We start from the raw sequence: 16828 nt of genomic DNA, 5'->3' as shown, positions 1-16828 counted from the left end.
TCCTACTTTGGTACAAACCTAGCAATAAGTACATCTCACTCTGGAAGACTACCCATAAATAGAGAGCTTCTCTTCAGTCCTTTTTGTATCTAGAACTCAGTAATGGATAAAAGAGCTGCCAATTGGCACTCATATCAGGTCAGGAACTCTGGACCAGTCTAGAATCTCTTCTTGATCTGGCAAGAATTGAATGTTTCATCCTCTTTTCCTTTTCTACATGCTAGAATATTCTACATTTTAAATGCTGGGTAAGGGAACAGTGTGGAATTCCCAGATTGAGTTAGAAATAATAAAGGTTCACTCATAAAAAACCAAAATCCTCATGGGAGTTGGTGAAGTGCTAAGTTTGAAGTGTGCAAGCATGGCATGAAAATAGTACTATGGGGTAAATATACAGACTCACTAATACAAAGTCCACATTCCCAGGTGAACATATCAAATGATAAATAGAGGTAGAAGTTGAAGTACTTGATATGATATGATATGAATATGCCCCTGGAATATGTGGCTATGTGTGAATGAATTTGAATTTTCAGAGAATTTTCCATAGAAATATTTACTCACAATTCAGAATTTGTTGAAATAAACTGAATTAAGTCCAGTCCTGAAGTTGTAAAACCTGAAATATGTCCAATAAAACTATTACATAAACTACATATATGAAAATATTTCTGAAGAGCCAATAATGTTCCTTGGGCTTTATAGAGATGCTCCAAGGGAAAAGGGTGATTGTTACTGGTGCCAGCACAGGTATTGGAGAACAAATAGCCTATCACCTGGCACGGATGGGAGCCCACTTGGTGGTGACAGCACGGACTGAGGCAAAGCTGAAGAAGGTAAGAAGCATCAGAAAACTTGTAGTCATATATAGTCATTCACCATCATATGTACATATTCACAAGATAACATGTACACAATATATAATATATTCATGGGTTCCATGCTAAACTCTTAAACATATTAAGTAGTCGGTAATGTCTATACCCAATTATTTAATCAGAATTAATTTACCGACAAAAAATGTGTATTCACAACCTCCTTACTTCCCTGATTAGATGATAAACTCTTAAAAGGAAAGAATTTGTTCTAACCTTTTTCTGTAACTAACTCATTCTTTTAAAATAGCACTATGCATCTTACTAAAGATCAAATTGAGTTGATAATAAATCAAAGTAATAAATAAACCAAAATAACCCTTGCCCTGAAGGAACTTATATTCTATTGGAGCAAACTACATGAACACATAAAAATAAATAAAAGATATATACAAAGCAAATACAAATAATTTTAGAGGGTTGGTCCTAGGAACTAGTAGCTGGGAAAATCAAAGTAGTACATAAGCTGGGCTTTAAAGGAAGCTAAAGATTCAAAGAAACAGAATTTATAAAAATTCTCTATTACAGGTCGTCACTGAATGTTTGAAACTAGGAGCAGCCTCGGCACACTTCATTTCTGGGACCATGGAAGACTTAGTTTTTGCAGAGCAAGTAGTTACCAAGGCAGGAAAGTTGATGGGTATGGTTAAACCTGCTCCTTTTTCTTCTGGGGATGTCCCTAAAGTTATATAGGGATTGTTAAGAAGTCAAGGAAGGGCTCTGAGCTTAAATGGTTCTTCTTGCCTAACTCATACAGGAGGACTGGACATGCTCATCCTCAACCACATTAGAGGAGGCATTTTGGATTATTTTAATGGTGATATTGCGCACTTCCGTAAATCAATGGATATCAACTTCTTTAGTTATATAACCATGACATCAGCTGCCCTGCCCATGCTGAAACACACTAATGGAAGCATTGTGGTGGTCTCCTCATTAGCAGGTAAGTAAGGAATGAAAGGGAGAAGATAGAAAGATAGGAGAGGAGCCTACCTGGTTTTGGTTTTACTAGGAAGTACTTCCCTGAATTCAATGTAATAGAACCTGGGAAGGGAAAGGGAAAGTATCAATTCATCTTTGTTTATATTTAGCCAGGATTGATTCAGAGAGACAATATAACTTGCCTGATGGAGATACCAGTATATGGCCTGGATGTATGAACTTTATAGGGGGAATGGATAAAGAGAAAGAGAGAGCTATTGAAAGTATTAAATCAAAATTTTTGATTTGGTGAAGGCTGATGCTCTCTCAGGAGCAGTCTCAAAGAAAAGCTGGAAAATAGAATAGATGGGGGAGTAACTCAGAGGTGACCAGAGGCCAAATGTGCAGGCAACAGTGAGACTGATGAGGTTTTAATGCCCTCAATTCCTAGTGGTGATGAGGTTAGTGGCAATGAGAGAGTTGTTAAAATCCCTTTAATCAGCAGCAGGTTTAAAAGTGAAAGAATTCACTTATTCCCGAATTATTAATTGCAAAATGAAAGTTTATTGTTGGATAGAAATCAGCTGGCTAAGAGACTGACTTCTATAGTGGCAGAGTTCTATTGAGAAATGGAATTTTATACTGAGAGAATCAGCAGCCAAGGATCCTAGCAAATTGCTTGGACTAGCTGCAAAGAGCTTAGCTGAGGGAAGCTGGTATATGTGCATCTTGGGGTGGGGAAGTGAGGTGGGGGAGAGGAGGAGGAGGAATGGGGGGGGGGGGGGAAGGGGGAAGTTGGGATAGCCTGAGCTGATCAGACCAGGAATCCTCAAGAATGAGAATTTAGAATTTCTGTGGAAGATGATTTGCCCCTGAATAGTGTTATTTCTCTCACCCTGGGAGATGGATTCTGTCTCTAGACTCCTTGAAGCCTGGGAGATCCTGATCTTTGAGATCAGAAAAGAGGACACAGTCTCTAAGAGTGATGATCATAAAGGGAACACACTTCAGTAAAGGGAACAGTTTCCTTCCTGCTTCATCCTCCCCCACAAGCAGTTAACACCCAAAGCCATTTGGGGGGAAAAGGATGAAGATCTCAACTTCCTGTAGCTACTTCAATCTGACAAGGGTCTTAGAGATGCTGGGGGGGGGGAGGTAGGTTTAAGCCAGAAGAGGGGTGAGAACTGAAAACAGCAGCAGAGCAACTGATTGTGTGTCATGTGTCCCAATCAGTCCCATGTTCTCTAGGCTGAAGGTTAGTTGAAAATTCACAGCTTGAAGCCCAGAGAAAACAGATAAGGAGCAGATTAAAAGTGGGGTATCCTCCAGGGTTGAGATGATGACATTTGGGAATGGGGCCTTTTTGTAGAAAATGCATCAGATCCTGCCTGTAGGCTGCCTTAAGAATGCTGATAGCCCACCTAACAACACTGCCTGCAGAGCTCCCTAGCTGAAAGAAGTTGAGAAGTTTTCAAATAGTTTCTGTCTCTCCCTCTGACCCTATGTGGTCCTGCTGCAGTCAGGTAATGAGGAAGGAAAAGAAAGAAACCATCTTCACACTCTTTGCACAATCCTCCCCAATTTAATTGAATTGCTTTAGAATTTTGAAATGACTAATTGCTAAATTCCCCAACCATTATTCCAATGGACTTTCCTAAAGCTCCAACTTTGGCCAGAATTGGAGCCTCCAAGAAAGTCAGACCTTTCATTGCTGGCAGGGATATGGAATGCCAATCAAGAAGAATAGGAGAGAATATGCTAAGAGTAAAAGTTCCCATCTTTGGAGTGAGAAAGTTAGGTAGCAGAGTGAGAGAAAGAAGGACATAGCCTGCTTTCCCCAGAGTGTTCACAGGAGCGTTTTGAAAAGCAAGGCTGTGTATCTCTCCACAAGGAGCTAAGGCAGGTTTAAGCAAGTGCCTTGGTTTCCCTGATTTGGTCATCCTGCCTTAGAGCAGTGACTGTCACAGCCCTTTTAATTGAAGAGTCCTCAAGAGCTTTTGCATGCTCACAGGGCTCTCTGGCAAAAAGGGGATTCCAAACTGCTTTGTTTTTTTTGTTTTTTTTGTTTTTTTTGCTAATAATAATGAAATAAAATAAAATAAAGAAAAGAAAAGAAATCAGTTTGCCAAGAGACTGACTTCTATAGTGGCAGAATTCTATTGGGAAATGAAATTTTACACTAAGAAAATCAGCAGGCAAAGGTCCTAGCAAATTGCTTGGGCCATCTGCAAAGAGCTTAGCTGAGGGAAGATGTTATATGTACATCTTGGGATGGGGGGTGGGGTGGAGGGAAGGACTGGGATAGCCCAAGCTGATCAGACCAAGATTTCTCCATTGAATGAGAATTTAGAATTTCTATGGGAGTTGATTTGCCCCTGACTCTCATACTGGGAGATGGGCTCTGTCTAGACTCCTTGGAACCTGGGAGATCCTGATCTCTGAGATCAGAAAAGGAGGGGACACAATCTCTAAGAGTGATAATCTTTTTTTTTTTAATTATAGCTTTTTTATTTACAATTTATATGCATGGGTAATTTTACAACATTGATGATTGCCAAGCCTTTTGTTCCAATTTTTCCCCTTCTTCCCTCCCACTCCTTCTCCCAGATGGCAGGTTGACCAATACATGTTAAATATGTTAAAGTATAAAGTAAAAAATAAAGTATTGAAATAGCCCAGGCAATAAAATTCAAGACAGCCATAGTAATTCATAATTTAGAAATAATTTATTTGTAACTGGCCTAGATGGTGTGCATGGCCAGGACGGACCTCCAGTAGGATTCTGGCATGGTTCCGTCCCCAACTGAAGTAGGCACAACCTTATAAGCATTCTTGTTCACCCCTGCTGGCACCTTTGACATTAAACAGTAACTCAACTTTACCAGAAGAAAGATACAAAGGTAGATGTTTTAACATAGATAGGGATCAGGGTTAGGTGACCACCCTCATGGAACAGATATCCTTGGGAACATTGTTGATCTGGCACTTTGAAGTGCAAAAGAAGTCCCCTAATCTAGCTGAGCAGACCCTTCTCTGGGCCCTTTAAGCTAAGACTGAGGGAGGGGAGGGGAGGCCAGTCCTTTGTCCATTTCACTCCCCCCTTTTTATGCTCATAGTTGTGACTCATCTGAGGCTAACCGGGAATAAGCCATCTTAAGAGCAAAAAGTTCCAGGGTCTGTGTGCGATCCTGAATGTAAGAGATGATGCACTTTCTTATGCAGGGAGCTATGAGGAGGAGGAAAAGGAACAGGAGGACTGGGCCTGTACCTCCCGAGGAGGGTGGTCAGCCAGTCATAGAGTGACTGATTGAAGTCTCAGTACTGGCCTCCCGGTCATCAAACTGCTTACACAGAGAAGCAAGAGATTCCTTAATGACACCCAACCAATTTGCATAGAAGCAACATGATTCTCCCAGTGCCAAGCACAGATGCCTTGCTTCACGAACAGTGGATCTAAGCCATGGCAGGAGCAGGGGCAGAACACAGAGAGTGGGAACAGACTACGGATCTGGTTGTGACAGCGTGGTGGGAGACACTGGACATTCTGATAGGAGCCAGGAAATCTGGACTCCCTCTTATCTTGAGCCTCACATTAACATTTTATAACCTTAGAGCAAGTGGTCCTCAGTCCTTAATGAACCAGAAGCAGGGTTTGCAACTAAGGGGATCGGGCAGAACAATTAAGGAAACTTGAGACAGAACAATTTAGGGAAACCGAGGAAGAACCTATTAGGGAAACTGAATCAGGACAATTAAAGAGAACTGTGGCCCAACATTAAATAAAACTAGAAAAATGCGAGGACAAGTCTCTTCCTGATAACCCCAGAGTTAACAGCAGTACAAAGGCTCCCTGTTGCAAGCATGTCAGGTCCTCTATAGTTCTGGGGCACCATCTCAGCCAGAGAATCCAGTTTGAGATGGACAGTTCCCTGTGAGTTAGGTCTGTGGTCATTTGTGCACTTAACTCAGTCTCTGCTTACAGAGCAGCAGAGCCAAGGGCTCAAGTACATTCAGAGGGGCAGATCTCTCCAGGGGAGAAGGGTGAGGCCATAGTAGCTCCACCTGTCCCCAACCAGAGAAACAGACAGGGCTGCAGAAACTGCAGGATTGCAGAGCAGATTATGCACAGTTAGATCATCATGGCAGGCAAACTCCAAACTTTTAGATGCTTGATATCAAACAAGGTCCTTTGAAATGCTGAGGTACTAATTAATGAACTGGGATTACAGGACTGAAGAAAAACAGATCAGAGAGACTGCCAGTCCCAGGACAGGTGTCTGATTTCTAAAACTTTTCTAAGAAAAAAAAAATAATAATCCCAAAAACTGAGTCTGCCAGGGCAATTTTAACAAAATAAGGGATTCCAAAGCTAAAGCATCCAAATTCAATCTGAACTAGTGAGATAGGGGGTGGGGCAGAAATGCCTAAGGCAAGTGAATAGGAACTAGGGGTTTCCATTCTTTCTGGTATTTTGAAAAAAATATACCAGTTTCCCCAATGTTCTCTCTCTTCTTCCCCCCCCCCCTTTTTTTTTCACGGAAAGGAATTATCAAATGACCATTCCCCATATAAATCCCAAGAGTGAATCAAAATCCCTATACATAACAGACTAGTATAGTAGCATTTCCTAAAAATCCCTCAAACATAACAGCAACAGTTACAGAGTTTTAACAAATTCCATCCCAAATCTTAAACATGCAGTAATAGATGATCCAGGCAAGATTTAACAGTCAGTCATCAACCATTCCCAGGTCCCTCATATTAGTCCAAAGTACACTCGATGCAGGGTCCAGTCCATGCCTCTCATCCAAAAAAAACTGCTGCTTCAGGCTGTGAAATGATAGGAAGCTCTCATTCCTTGCAGAGTGGGTGTGTGCCGTGGTGACAATCAAAGCTGATCCAGGTTCTAGAAGCAAGTCAATAACTGTAATTTGACCAAAATCTAGAACAAAAACACAAATCTAGCAAATAAAGATTAGATCAGATTCAGATAGAAAGACTCAGTTCACCGGACTATTGCAAAACATGAGGAGGCCAAAATAAATTGGCCAGCAGTTTCCATGTGAAGAGACTAGTTTGCTTTACAGGCCAAGCAAAAGGCTGCAGTCCCAAGTTGTAACATCAGTGAGATCTCACAGACCCCTGTTAATTGTCCTCTTATCATGAGGAAACCTTAAAGAAACAAAACACAAATATCTAGTAACAGACAGATGACCAGGCGAAATACTCAGTTGCCCAAGCATTTAGGAGACAATGATTACATATAGCCAGACTGAAAATAGCAAGGCATGACACAAATGAATTGCATTAACAATTCTATTGACCATTGCTCTGATCAGAGAGATCAGTTACAGAAGGAAAAATGCAAGAACATCACTATAACATAACATAAGCAGTTGAGTTTTAACTGCTTATCAATTGTCCCAATAACTGTCAGAGGGTGGAGCTTTAAAACTCCCAAATAGCATTAACCAATTAACTCTAAGCCCAAAAACTTTTACCCCCAATAACAAATTCCATCAGTCAAATTTCTGATAACTCTTAAACAATCATTTATCATAACCTTGTAGTAACAACAGAAAGAAATTTTTCCTCAGTAAGTTCACAACTTAGAACAATTATCATATCTGGGTAGATGTTACATAAGTGAACATTTTACATACAAATAATTTTGCTTTTAAAATACCCAATACATAGAAAAATATCCCAAATTGCATATTGTCCATAATAGAAACATTTTCAAAAGGACAAAGAAAAAAACTACTTTTTTCAGAGGCCCTTTAAATAACCTCAGGATGACCTAATACAATCAATTTAAACTTTTAAAAAAGACCCACTTCCACATAAACGAATTCAAGAAGGTTTTTAACATAGCAATTAAACTTTTAGAAATATTTGTAGCAACGTATGGATCACATTTATGACCATATCTCTTAACCAAAAAAAATTTATGTATCAAGAAACAAATATTCACTCAATTAACCTAAAAGTAAGCATGTCCTTAAAAATCACAGTTTGCTGCACTGGCCATAATCAGATAAGAAAAGAAAAAAAAAAAAAACCGGCAAGAACAAACTTAAAGAGGTGAGGGGAGGAGAGGATTTCACAGGGCCACCCTTCCCTCACTCCTGCCCCCTAAGAAAAAAAACTTCCCTCAGGTTCCCCACTCAATTTCCTACATGAGGATTCTTTTCAAGATTTTGCCCATCAGTTTCCCAACATCAGGTTTCTTCCCAAATCCACCCATTTCCAACTTTCTCTTTCTCCCTGGCTACATCCTTGAACAATCTCCTTAAAGAACTTTCCTACCAGATGCTCCTTTGGTAAAGTAGCAGAAGGCAGTGGGGGTGGGTGGCTCCCTCCCCCACCTCTTCACCTATTCCCAAAAGTCTTTCTTTCACCTTTCTAAAACCATGCAAACCTCTAATTTCCCCTACAAATCAGTCCTTCCTAAATCACCTGCATTCTTCTTTCCTTTTTCCTTCAAAAACCTGTAAGATTCACACTATAGTGAATAGCCCAAATCTCCATAAAAACCACACATGTCCAGCAGAGCTGAATTTAAAGTATAACTTATGTTAACAAATAACTCAATATATTTCAGAAGGTAACAAACTCTGAATCAAACTAATACAGGGCTCTTATAAATGCTTTTTTCTTATTCTACCTGAGTGTTGTCTGACAGTAATTAGAATCTCTAGGCAGAGCTTCCATGACCGAGCCCAGGCTAAATTGGAATTCTATTGTTCTCTCTTTTTTTTTTTCTTTCTTCCTTTTTAGTAAGGAAGTTATCAATATTCAAACAAATTCCAAGATCTTATACTCAGAATAAACAAATCTAGCATGCAAAGGCTAGTGCAAAATCATTTCTCACAATTTTTTTTTTCAGAATCACCCCAAAATTCTTAATCAAATTCCTTCTGGAAAAGACTTAGCCAATTCCATTCACTTTACAAATTAGTTTTTTTAAAAATTTAAATCACAAGCAATTTTCAAATAACCAATTCCCACATTTCTTAATCATTGTTCTCAAAACTTAACAAAGCTCTTAAATCAGCAAACAGACTAGGGGCTTTTTCCAGGACCTCTGCCCCCAGAGAGAAGTTTGTTTCACCTTGAATTCCCTTTTTCCCTTCCAGAATCCAAAGGGGTTTCTGTGAACTTGCAAGCCCGTTTATGCTTTTCTCTACCTTCACAAAGAATACCCAGATATTCCATTCAAACTTCTTTTCTTTAAATGTTAGCACACTGATCATATATATATATGTATGTATTTTTTTTTAACTTTCCAAACTTTCAAATCCTTTTCAATCTATTTTTTAAAATTTATTTCTTATTTCTTTTTTTTTTTCCTTTCTCTCCCTTTTCTCCCTTTTTCTCACAGGCTGCTGCAATCAGCCAAAGACAGAGAGAGGGAGAGAGAACGATTTTTCAAACTTCTTGATATTTTCTAAGCCTGCAACACAGAGGCTGAATTCTTATCTCTTACAAGCTTGCTAACTTTTTAACACAGAACACAAAATACAAAGCAAACAAACACACACACAGACACACGCAGATCTCCATTTTCACCTTTTACATTTTTTTAAAATCCTGTTGCTGCTTTTTGCTTATGAATTAGTGAAACAGATTAAAAATTAGAAATCATAATTTTAAACTAAGCACCGTTGCAACGTTGTTAACAAAGCTTTTAGACAGACAAATCACACAGAACACACAGAACATAGACCACAACCAACAGCAATCAACAAAACAGACAGACAAATCACACAGAACACACAGAACATACAGACTAGTCTTCCAGAACCAGATCAGGACTCTTACAATGGCGTCCCATGAAGAGCCGGCAAGGGTCACCGTCAAACACTGCATCCAGCTAGACTCACTTGCTACAGATACAGGAGTACTCACTAGACCAGACAGGCGGCTGAAGGATAGTTAACTGCAGCTGCAGCTGTAGGGGCCCCTCAAAATAACCAGAACTGGCTTTTAGAATGCTTTATGCCAATTTTGGACCGAATTCAAAATTTGGATCTCACTCTCCTGGTCCGCAGAAAAGAGATTACTGAACACTAGAGGCCAAGGAAGGTCTCTCAGTGGCCATCCCCTAGGATCCATAATCTCTTTCACCCTTCAGGGAGAGGGACTGGCCCTCAGACCGAGCCAAAGGCTTATTTCGATAGGACCTCCAAGTGAAATAGCCCAGGCAATAAAATTCAAGACAGCCATAGTAATTCATAATTTAGGAATAATTTATTTGTAACTGGCCTAGATGGTGTGCATGGCCAGGACGGACCTCCAGAAGGATTCTGGCATGGTTCCGTCCCCATCTGAAGTAGGGAAAGCCTTATAAGCATTCTTGTTCACCCTTGCTGGCACCTTTGACGTTAAACAGTAACTTGACTTTACCAAAAGAAAGATACAAATATAGATGTTTTAACATAGATAGGGACCCTCATGGAACAGATATCCTTGGGAACATTGTTGATCTGGCACTTTGAAGTGCAAAAGAAGTCCCCTAATCTAGCTGAGCAGACCCTTCTCTGGGCCCTTTAAGCTAAGACTGAGGGAGGGGAGGGGAGGCCAGTCCTTTGTCCATTTCAGTATAAAGTATAAATAAATAAATAAAGCATAAAGTATAAAAAAATGAAGTATAAAGTTAAAAAAAAAGTATAAAGTATAAATAAAAATAAAGTATAAAGTATAAAAAAAAAGTATCAGTATACATGTCCAAACAGTTAATTTGCTGTACAAAAAGGATCGGACTTTAAAATAGTGTATAATTAGCCTATGAAGGAAATAAAAAATGCAGGAGGACAAAAACAGGGGGATTGGGGGAATTCTATGTAGTGGTTCATAGTCATCTAAAAATAATGGATGGGCATTATAAAGAAATTGGCTGGTTAAGGGGTAACTGTGGAATGATCAGAGCTGTTCAAAAGTACTGGGGAAATATAACGGGTTCCTTCTCCCTAGAGATCTTCAAGCAGAAGGGAGGATGACAGGTCAGTAAGAGTATAGAAGGAATTCTTGGCCATATATCACCAGAACTAAATGGCCTCTGATGTCCCTTGCAACTCTGAGATTTTGGAATTGAGCTTTCCCAAAATGACACAACTGGTTGAAAAGACAGAAGAGGTCAGCTTTCTCATTGCTAGGAAGTATAGTCTCCAATTACTAATTTATGTTTGTTTTCTAGGGAGAATAAGTATGCCACTTCTTGCTGGCTACTCAGCAACTAAGTTTGCTCTAGATGGATTCTATTCTTCACTGCGAAAAGAATTACAAATGATGAATGTCAACATATCCATCACACTCTGCATCCTTGGCTTCATAGACACAGGTGAGACCAGCACTGGGTGGTAAAACAAACAATATGGAAACATCAGCAACATTACAGTTTCTGGTGTAAATCTTATATTATTCATGATGAACTCCTGATTTTGGCAACCTGACTTTTTTTGTGTTCTCTTCCTCTTCAGATAATGCTGTAAAAGCTGTGTCTGAGATTGTGGAAAATATAATTCCAGCTCCAAAGGAGGAATGCGCACTGAAAATCATCGAAGGGGGAGTTTTACGTCAGAAAGAAATAGCTTACCCATTATTTGTCAAATTATCACTGTGGAATCCAACCCGGATGATATTGGAATATATTTCTTTCTCAAATATCAAAATAGACAAATTAAATAGGGAGCTTTTCATGAAGCAAAATCCCTAATATAAAAGAGTAGATTCTAGAACTCTTTTAGTGACTTAGAGAGATTAAGGGCATTTTCCATGATTAAATATCTAATGGTGTGGCAGAAACTCTGTGCCATGGAAGACAGAGATAGTTTCAGAGACAGAAAGGCCTCAGGTCAAATTCTGATGTATACTATATGTGCAACTCTTAGCAAATCACTTAAATTTTCAGTGCCGTTGGCACATCTCCAAGACTATAAATTTCAGAATAGCTGGCGATGGGCAAACCTCATGTGAGAGTTCTCTACATTGATGAAACCACAGATCAAGACCACAAAACAAAACAAAACAAAAAGCTAAACCCTTTAATCATCTCTCACAAAACAAAATTTATGAGGTTCTTCAGATTTTATCATAGTTTAAACTAAAATTTTAAAAGTAAATTCATCAGGGTAGAAGGAGAGGAAGAAGGAATAATGATTTTGTCAGTAAACAAAAATTTTCTGAAAACTGTATGTTTCTTTTTTGAACCCTGGAGCCCCTTCAAATGTAAACCCCTGAAAGTGACATAATACAAGGTATAATTATTTGGGTCAACATTTATTCAAAACCACTGATGTTTCTTTTATCAGAAAAAAAAAAATCAATTCAAAGCAAAAGGCATTTAAACAGCATCACAAAATAAGTAATAAAGAAAACCCCCTCCATATTCATTGAGGCACACTCAACTGCAGATTCCCACATTAGCAACTGAAGAAGAGGAAATGCATAGTGAACATACGTGGTGAGAGAACATATCTTTACGGTTTCATTCCATCTGGAACCCCCTTTTGCTCTTAAGTCACAACTTGCTTCTTATCCTCATAATTGCTAATGTCATCTGCTAGACTGGTAATGTAATCTGCTGGGCTACTTTATCTACCAAGAAATAAATTGTTATTTGTTTCCATTGAGCTGCAAGGTATAGATATCATTTCTTGTGCTATTTTCTCTGCTTTGCTAACATCTGTTGGTTCCCTGATGAGCTTTTGAGTTGTCATCTGTTGATTTTTTCCAATGAGTTGCTGCCATCTTCTGATTATCTGTTGAATTGCAATTACTATGCATTTCTCCCTTTTCTGTTGGAAAGCAATCACAATTCTTTTTTTGCTCCTTAGATAAGAGGAAGGGAATATGTATTTACAAAGTACCTACTATGTGCCAGGCACTGTGCCAAGTGTTTTAGAAATATTATTTCATTTGATCCTCACAATAATCTTGGAAAGTAGGTGCTATCATTATCCCTATTTTGTAGTTGAGAAAATTGAGAGTTTAAATGATTTGACCAGAGTCATACAGCTAGTATCTGAGACTTCAGTTGAACTCAGCTCTTTGTCACTCCAAGTCCAGCACTCTATCCACTGACTCATCTAGCTGTCTTTAGCCTTAAGATGATCACAACTCTTTTATAAGTCAGACCTACAATCATGTCTAGCTAGCCTGCCACTATTGTTCGTCAAATCTATCCTTTTTTTAATGGTTTTTCATTAAATATTTTTATTTTCAAAACATATGATAGATACTTTTCAACATTCACTCTTGCAAAACCTTGTGTTGCAATTTTTTTTCTTCCTCTTTTCCCCCCTGCCTCCTCCCCTAGACAGCAAGTAATCCAATATATATTAAACATGTGCAATTCTTCTATACATATTTCCACAATTATGCTGCATAAGAAAAATCAAAATAGTCCAGCAGATTATATTACCAGAATAGCAGATGACATTAGCAATTATGAGGATAAGAAGGAAGTTGCGACTTAAGAGCAAAAAGGGGAAAAATCAAAATAGGAAAAAAATATGAAAGAAAAGAAAATGTAAGCAAACAAAAGTTAAAATATTATATTGTGATCCACACTCAGTTCCTACAGTCCTCTTTCTGGATGCAGATGGCTTTCTCCATCACAAGACTATTGGAACTAGCCTGAATCATCTCATTGTTGGAAAGAGCCACATCCTACAGAATTGATCATTGTATGATCTTGATGTTGCTATGCACAATGATCTCTTGGTTCTGCTCATTTCACTCAACATCAGTTCATGGAAGTTTCCCCAGGCCTCTCTGAAATCTTCCTGCTGGTTGTTTCTTACACAACAATAATATTCCGTAACATTCGTATACCATAATTTATTCAGCAATTCTCTAACTGATGGGCATCCACTCAGTTTCCAGTTTCTTGCCACTACAAAAAGGGCTGCCACAAACATTTTTGCCATATCTATCTTTTGATTTCATTACTCCTATTTCAGTGACATCTCTCCTAGACCAGTATATAATTTAAATTGAATTGAGAAAACTCCTTTTTATTTCAATCATGCCACTAGCCACTAGCACTGAACCACACAAATTTCTTTGGAGACTCACTTATCAGGATCTGCAGAAGCTAGAAATCTTTGACCTATATTTCTACCAGTATAAAATTTTCTATTTTCCCTATATTCTCCAGTGGAGATAGGAATAGGAATCCGTTTAAGATAATAAATCCTACAAAACAATGTATTAAAATGTGTTCATTTATGGATTGATTGAAGAAAAGTTCATAGATACACTTCATAAATACTCATAAATTGGTATGTAACATAGTCAAAGACAATTTTCTAAATACACAGAATTCAGATATCAACCTCAAACTACATTTGGACCCACTCCACTATCTAGCTACCTCAATATCTCTCAAAATTTATGTTCACAATGAATGGAAAGACCTGCAAGTCCCATAGGCCTTGGGTACATCAGGAGGGCAGATGTCAAGTTCTAAGAGTCTCATAACCAAAAGCAGAATTATTAAATTAAGCCTTTTCAAACCATAATTCTGTAAAATTATATTTAATAAAGATTCATGGAAATACATCAAAAATTAATTGGAAATTAAATGATCAAATCCTAAGGAATGAGTAGATCAAAAAACGAGTTATAACAATAATCATTTCACTATAGAAAAAAATCATTTCACAATGAGACATAGTACCAAAATTTGTGGGATGCAATCAAAGCAATACTTAAGGGGAATTTTATATGCCTAAATATATATACATATACATATATATGTATATGTATATGTATAGATATAATCAATAAAAGACAAAAAAAGCAAATCAATGAATTTAGCATGAAAATAAAAAAATAAAAAAGACCAAATTTAAAATCCCCAATTAAACACCAAAATGGAAATCCTGAAAAGCAAAAGAGATTAATAAAGTTGAAAGATAAAAACTTGAAGGATTAAGTTTAAAAGGAGGGCTGAATTAAACAGGAAAGAAACCTGAGGAAATCTCTGAGCATTCTGTTTTTCTTTCTTTTCTAGCCACTTGAACAGGACTGAGACTTAAGTTGTTTCTAGACTGCAAAAATATCTTCTCTCATATTTGCCAGTGTGAAAGAGGAAGAGATGCAAATGAATAAATGAGAAAAGTACTGGACTATCTAGATAGACCTGAGCTGTATCAAGAGAGGAGGAAAGCTACAAAAGATCCCTGAGTTCCTGAGGTCACCTTCCTTGACTGGTCTAGCTCTCTGTGAAAGCAACTGAGAGGAAAAATTGAATTTCAATATTTTTAGTTTCTTTACATAAAAAAAGATTGGGTCTGAAGAAAAGGATCACATGGGCTAAAAGACGTCCATATTGAGTGTGTGTGTGTGTGTGTATTATATATATATATATATATATATATATATATAATATATATATATATTATATATATATATATGTATGTATATGTATATGTATATAAAATTCTTTTAATTTTTTTAAAATTTATTTTAACGTTCTTTTTTAAAATTTTGAATTCCAAATTCTCTTCTTCCCTCCTTCTCCCTCTTAGCCATTAAGAAAGCAAGCAATATGATGTTTTTTATTCATTCTTAAATTGTGATTGAGAAACATTATGACAGTACAAACCAACAAATCTAGTCTCTAGCTCATGAAAACGTCTTAGAAATATTTTTATGATCCTGAATTAGTTAACTTGTCAGTACTCCATATAATTCTGTACATATATATGTATGTGTATATATATTATATATTTACATGTATATAATATATATGTAGGTAGGTATGCATATTTATATAAGTTGCAGAAGAGTTGCTGATCTGCATTACCAGAGTTTTTTCACTGGAATCTCAGATCTGGACTATAAAATAATATAGTGATATATTTTCAAAAGACCTCACCTGAAAGGTTGTAGAGATGGCCCAAGGGCTGGAACTTAGTTGGGACAGCAGCTTTTGATGTTGCCAAGGAGACATGCACCCTACTTGAATGGTCTGTTGGTCAGAGTGGAAATCCTTCAGCATTTCCTCTCCTCAACCTTTAGGCATTTATCCCTGACTGGACTGCTGCATCCAGACTTTGACTGATCTATCGATTACTCTAATGATAAGAGAGGAAAGGTGCTGCTGAATGTGAGCAAAAAGAGAATGGGGAGGTGGGGGCAAAGAGGGCAGGGTTGTGCCCATGTCAGTAGCAGAGGTAGGAAGAAGTGATTTCTTGATCAGCCAGCTGCTCCAGGAATCAGGAGGTGTGTCCCCAGAGCTGTGAAGACAGAGAACTAGGAATGAAACTTTCAGCTACAACTTATCTATGGGCAGTAACTGCTGCAAAAGCACATAACAGACTGGATTTATTGAAACTGTTGCAGCTGTCTAGTTCAAGGCTGATGATTCCTTGTGTCCCTCTCCCTGGAAACCTGCCTCTCTCATTCTAAAAGAGAAGTGCTCTGTTCTCTGAATGAATTGATTTGCTTTCTTTCCTTTTGTATTTTATATATGATAAATGTGGTTAACTATTCATTACCAGTCTACGTATTTCATTATTTAAATGCCACAAAAATAATAAAATTCATGAGAGACACACATACAGAGAATCAGAAAGACAGAGACGGGGAGACAGAAAGAAACAAAGTGACAGAAATTTCTTCAATTATAGTAATATCTCACAAGGCAATTATCATGACTGAGGGATCAGAGTTATTGATAATAAAATCTTTACTCAAGTCTTACATTTCCCAGAGTAAAGGAAAAAAATTAGACTTGAATGTTTCTAGACAAAGCAAGCCAGACATTTTGATAGGGTTAGTTTGTGATAAGTTGGGACTAACATGAGAGAGAGTACTTACAATCTGGTTACTCAGTACCAAATATGAAAAAATAAAAATAAAAGCCAAGACTTTATTGGAAAAGGAGAGATTGTCTAGAAATGCCATAAGATATATGCATTGTGAGCAGTAAGGTAGAGAGAAAATTAGGGAAGTCACTCAACCTACTAACCCTTAGTTTCTTCATCTGAAAAACTAGAAATGTGGACAACATGGTCCTT

At 37.8% G+C, this 16828-nt stretch overlaps 1 protein-coding gene across 1 annotated transcript in view; it reads left to right on the top strand.

The window, feature by feature from the left end:
- HSD11B1 (hydroxysteroid 11-beta dehydrogenase 1) overlaps window positions 1-11553 on the top strand; it is a 31164-nt gene extending 19611 nt beyond the window's left edge. The window contains 5 exon segments of the mRNA XM_051996755.1: window positions 706-836; window positions 1404-1515; window positions 1633-1822; window positions 11000-11139; window positions 11279-11553. Coding sequence (XP_051852715.1) covers window positions 706-836; window positions 1404-1515; window positions 1633-1822; window positions 11000-11139; window positions 11279-11553 — 848 coding nt within the window.
- Window positions 11554-16828: the final 5275 nt, after the last annotated feature.

The sequence above is a fragment of the Antechinus flavipes genome, chromosome 4 (genome assembly GCF_016432865.1).
Source record: "Antechinus flavipes isolate AdamAnt ecotype Samford, QLD, Australia chromosome 4, AdamAnt_v2, whole genome shotgun sequence".
NCBI lineage: Eukaryota > Metazoa > Chordata > Mammalia > Dasyuromorphia > Dasyuridae > Antechinus > Antechinus flavipes.
Note: the sequence above shows the minus strand (reverse complement) of the source record. Positions and strands in the feature narration are given on the sequence as shown.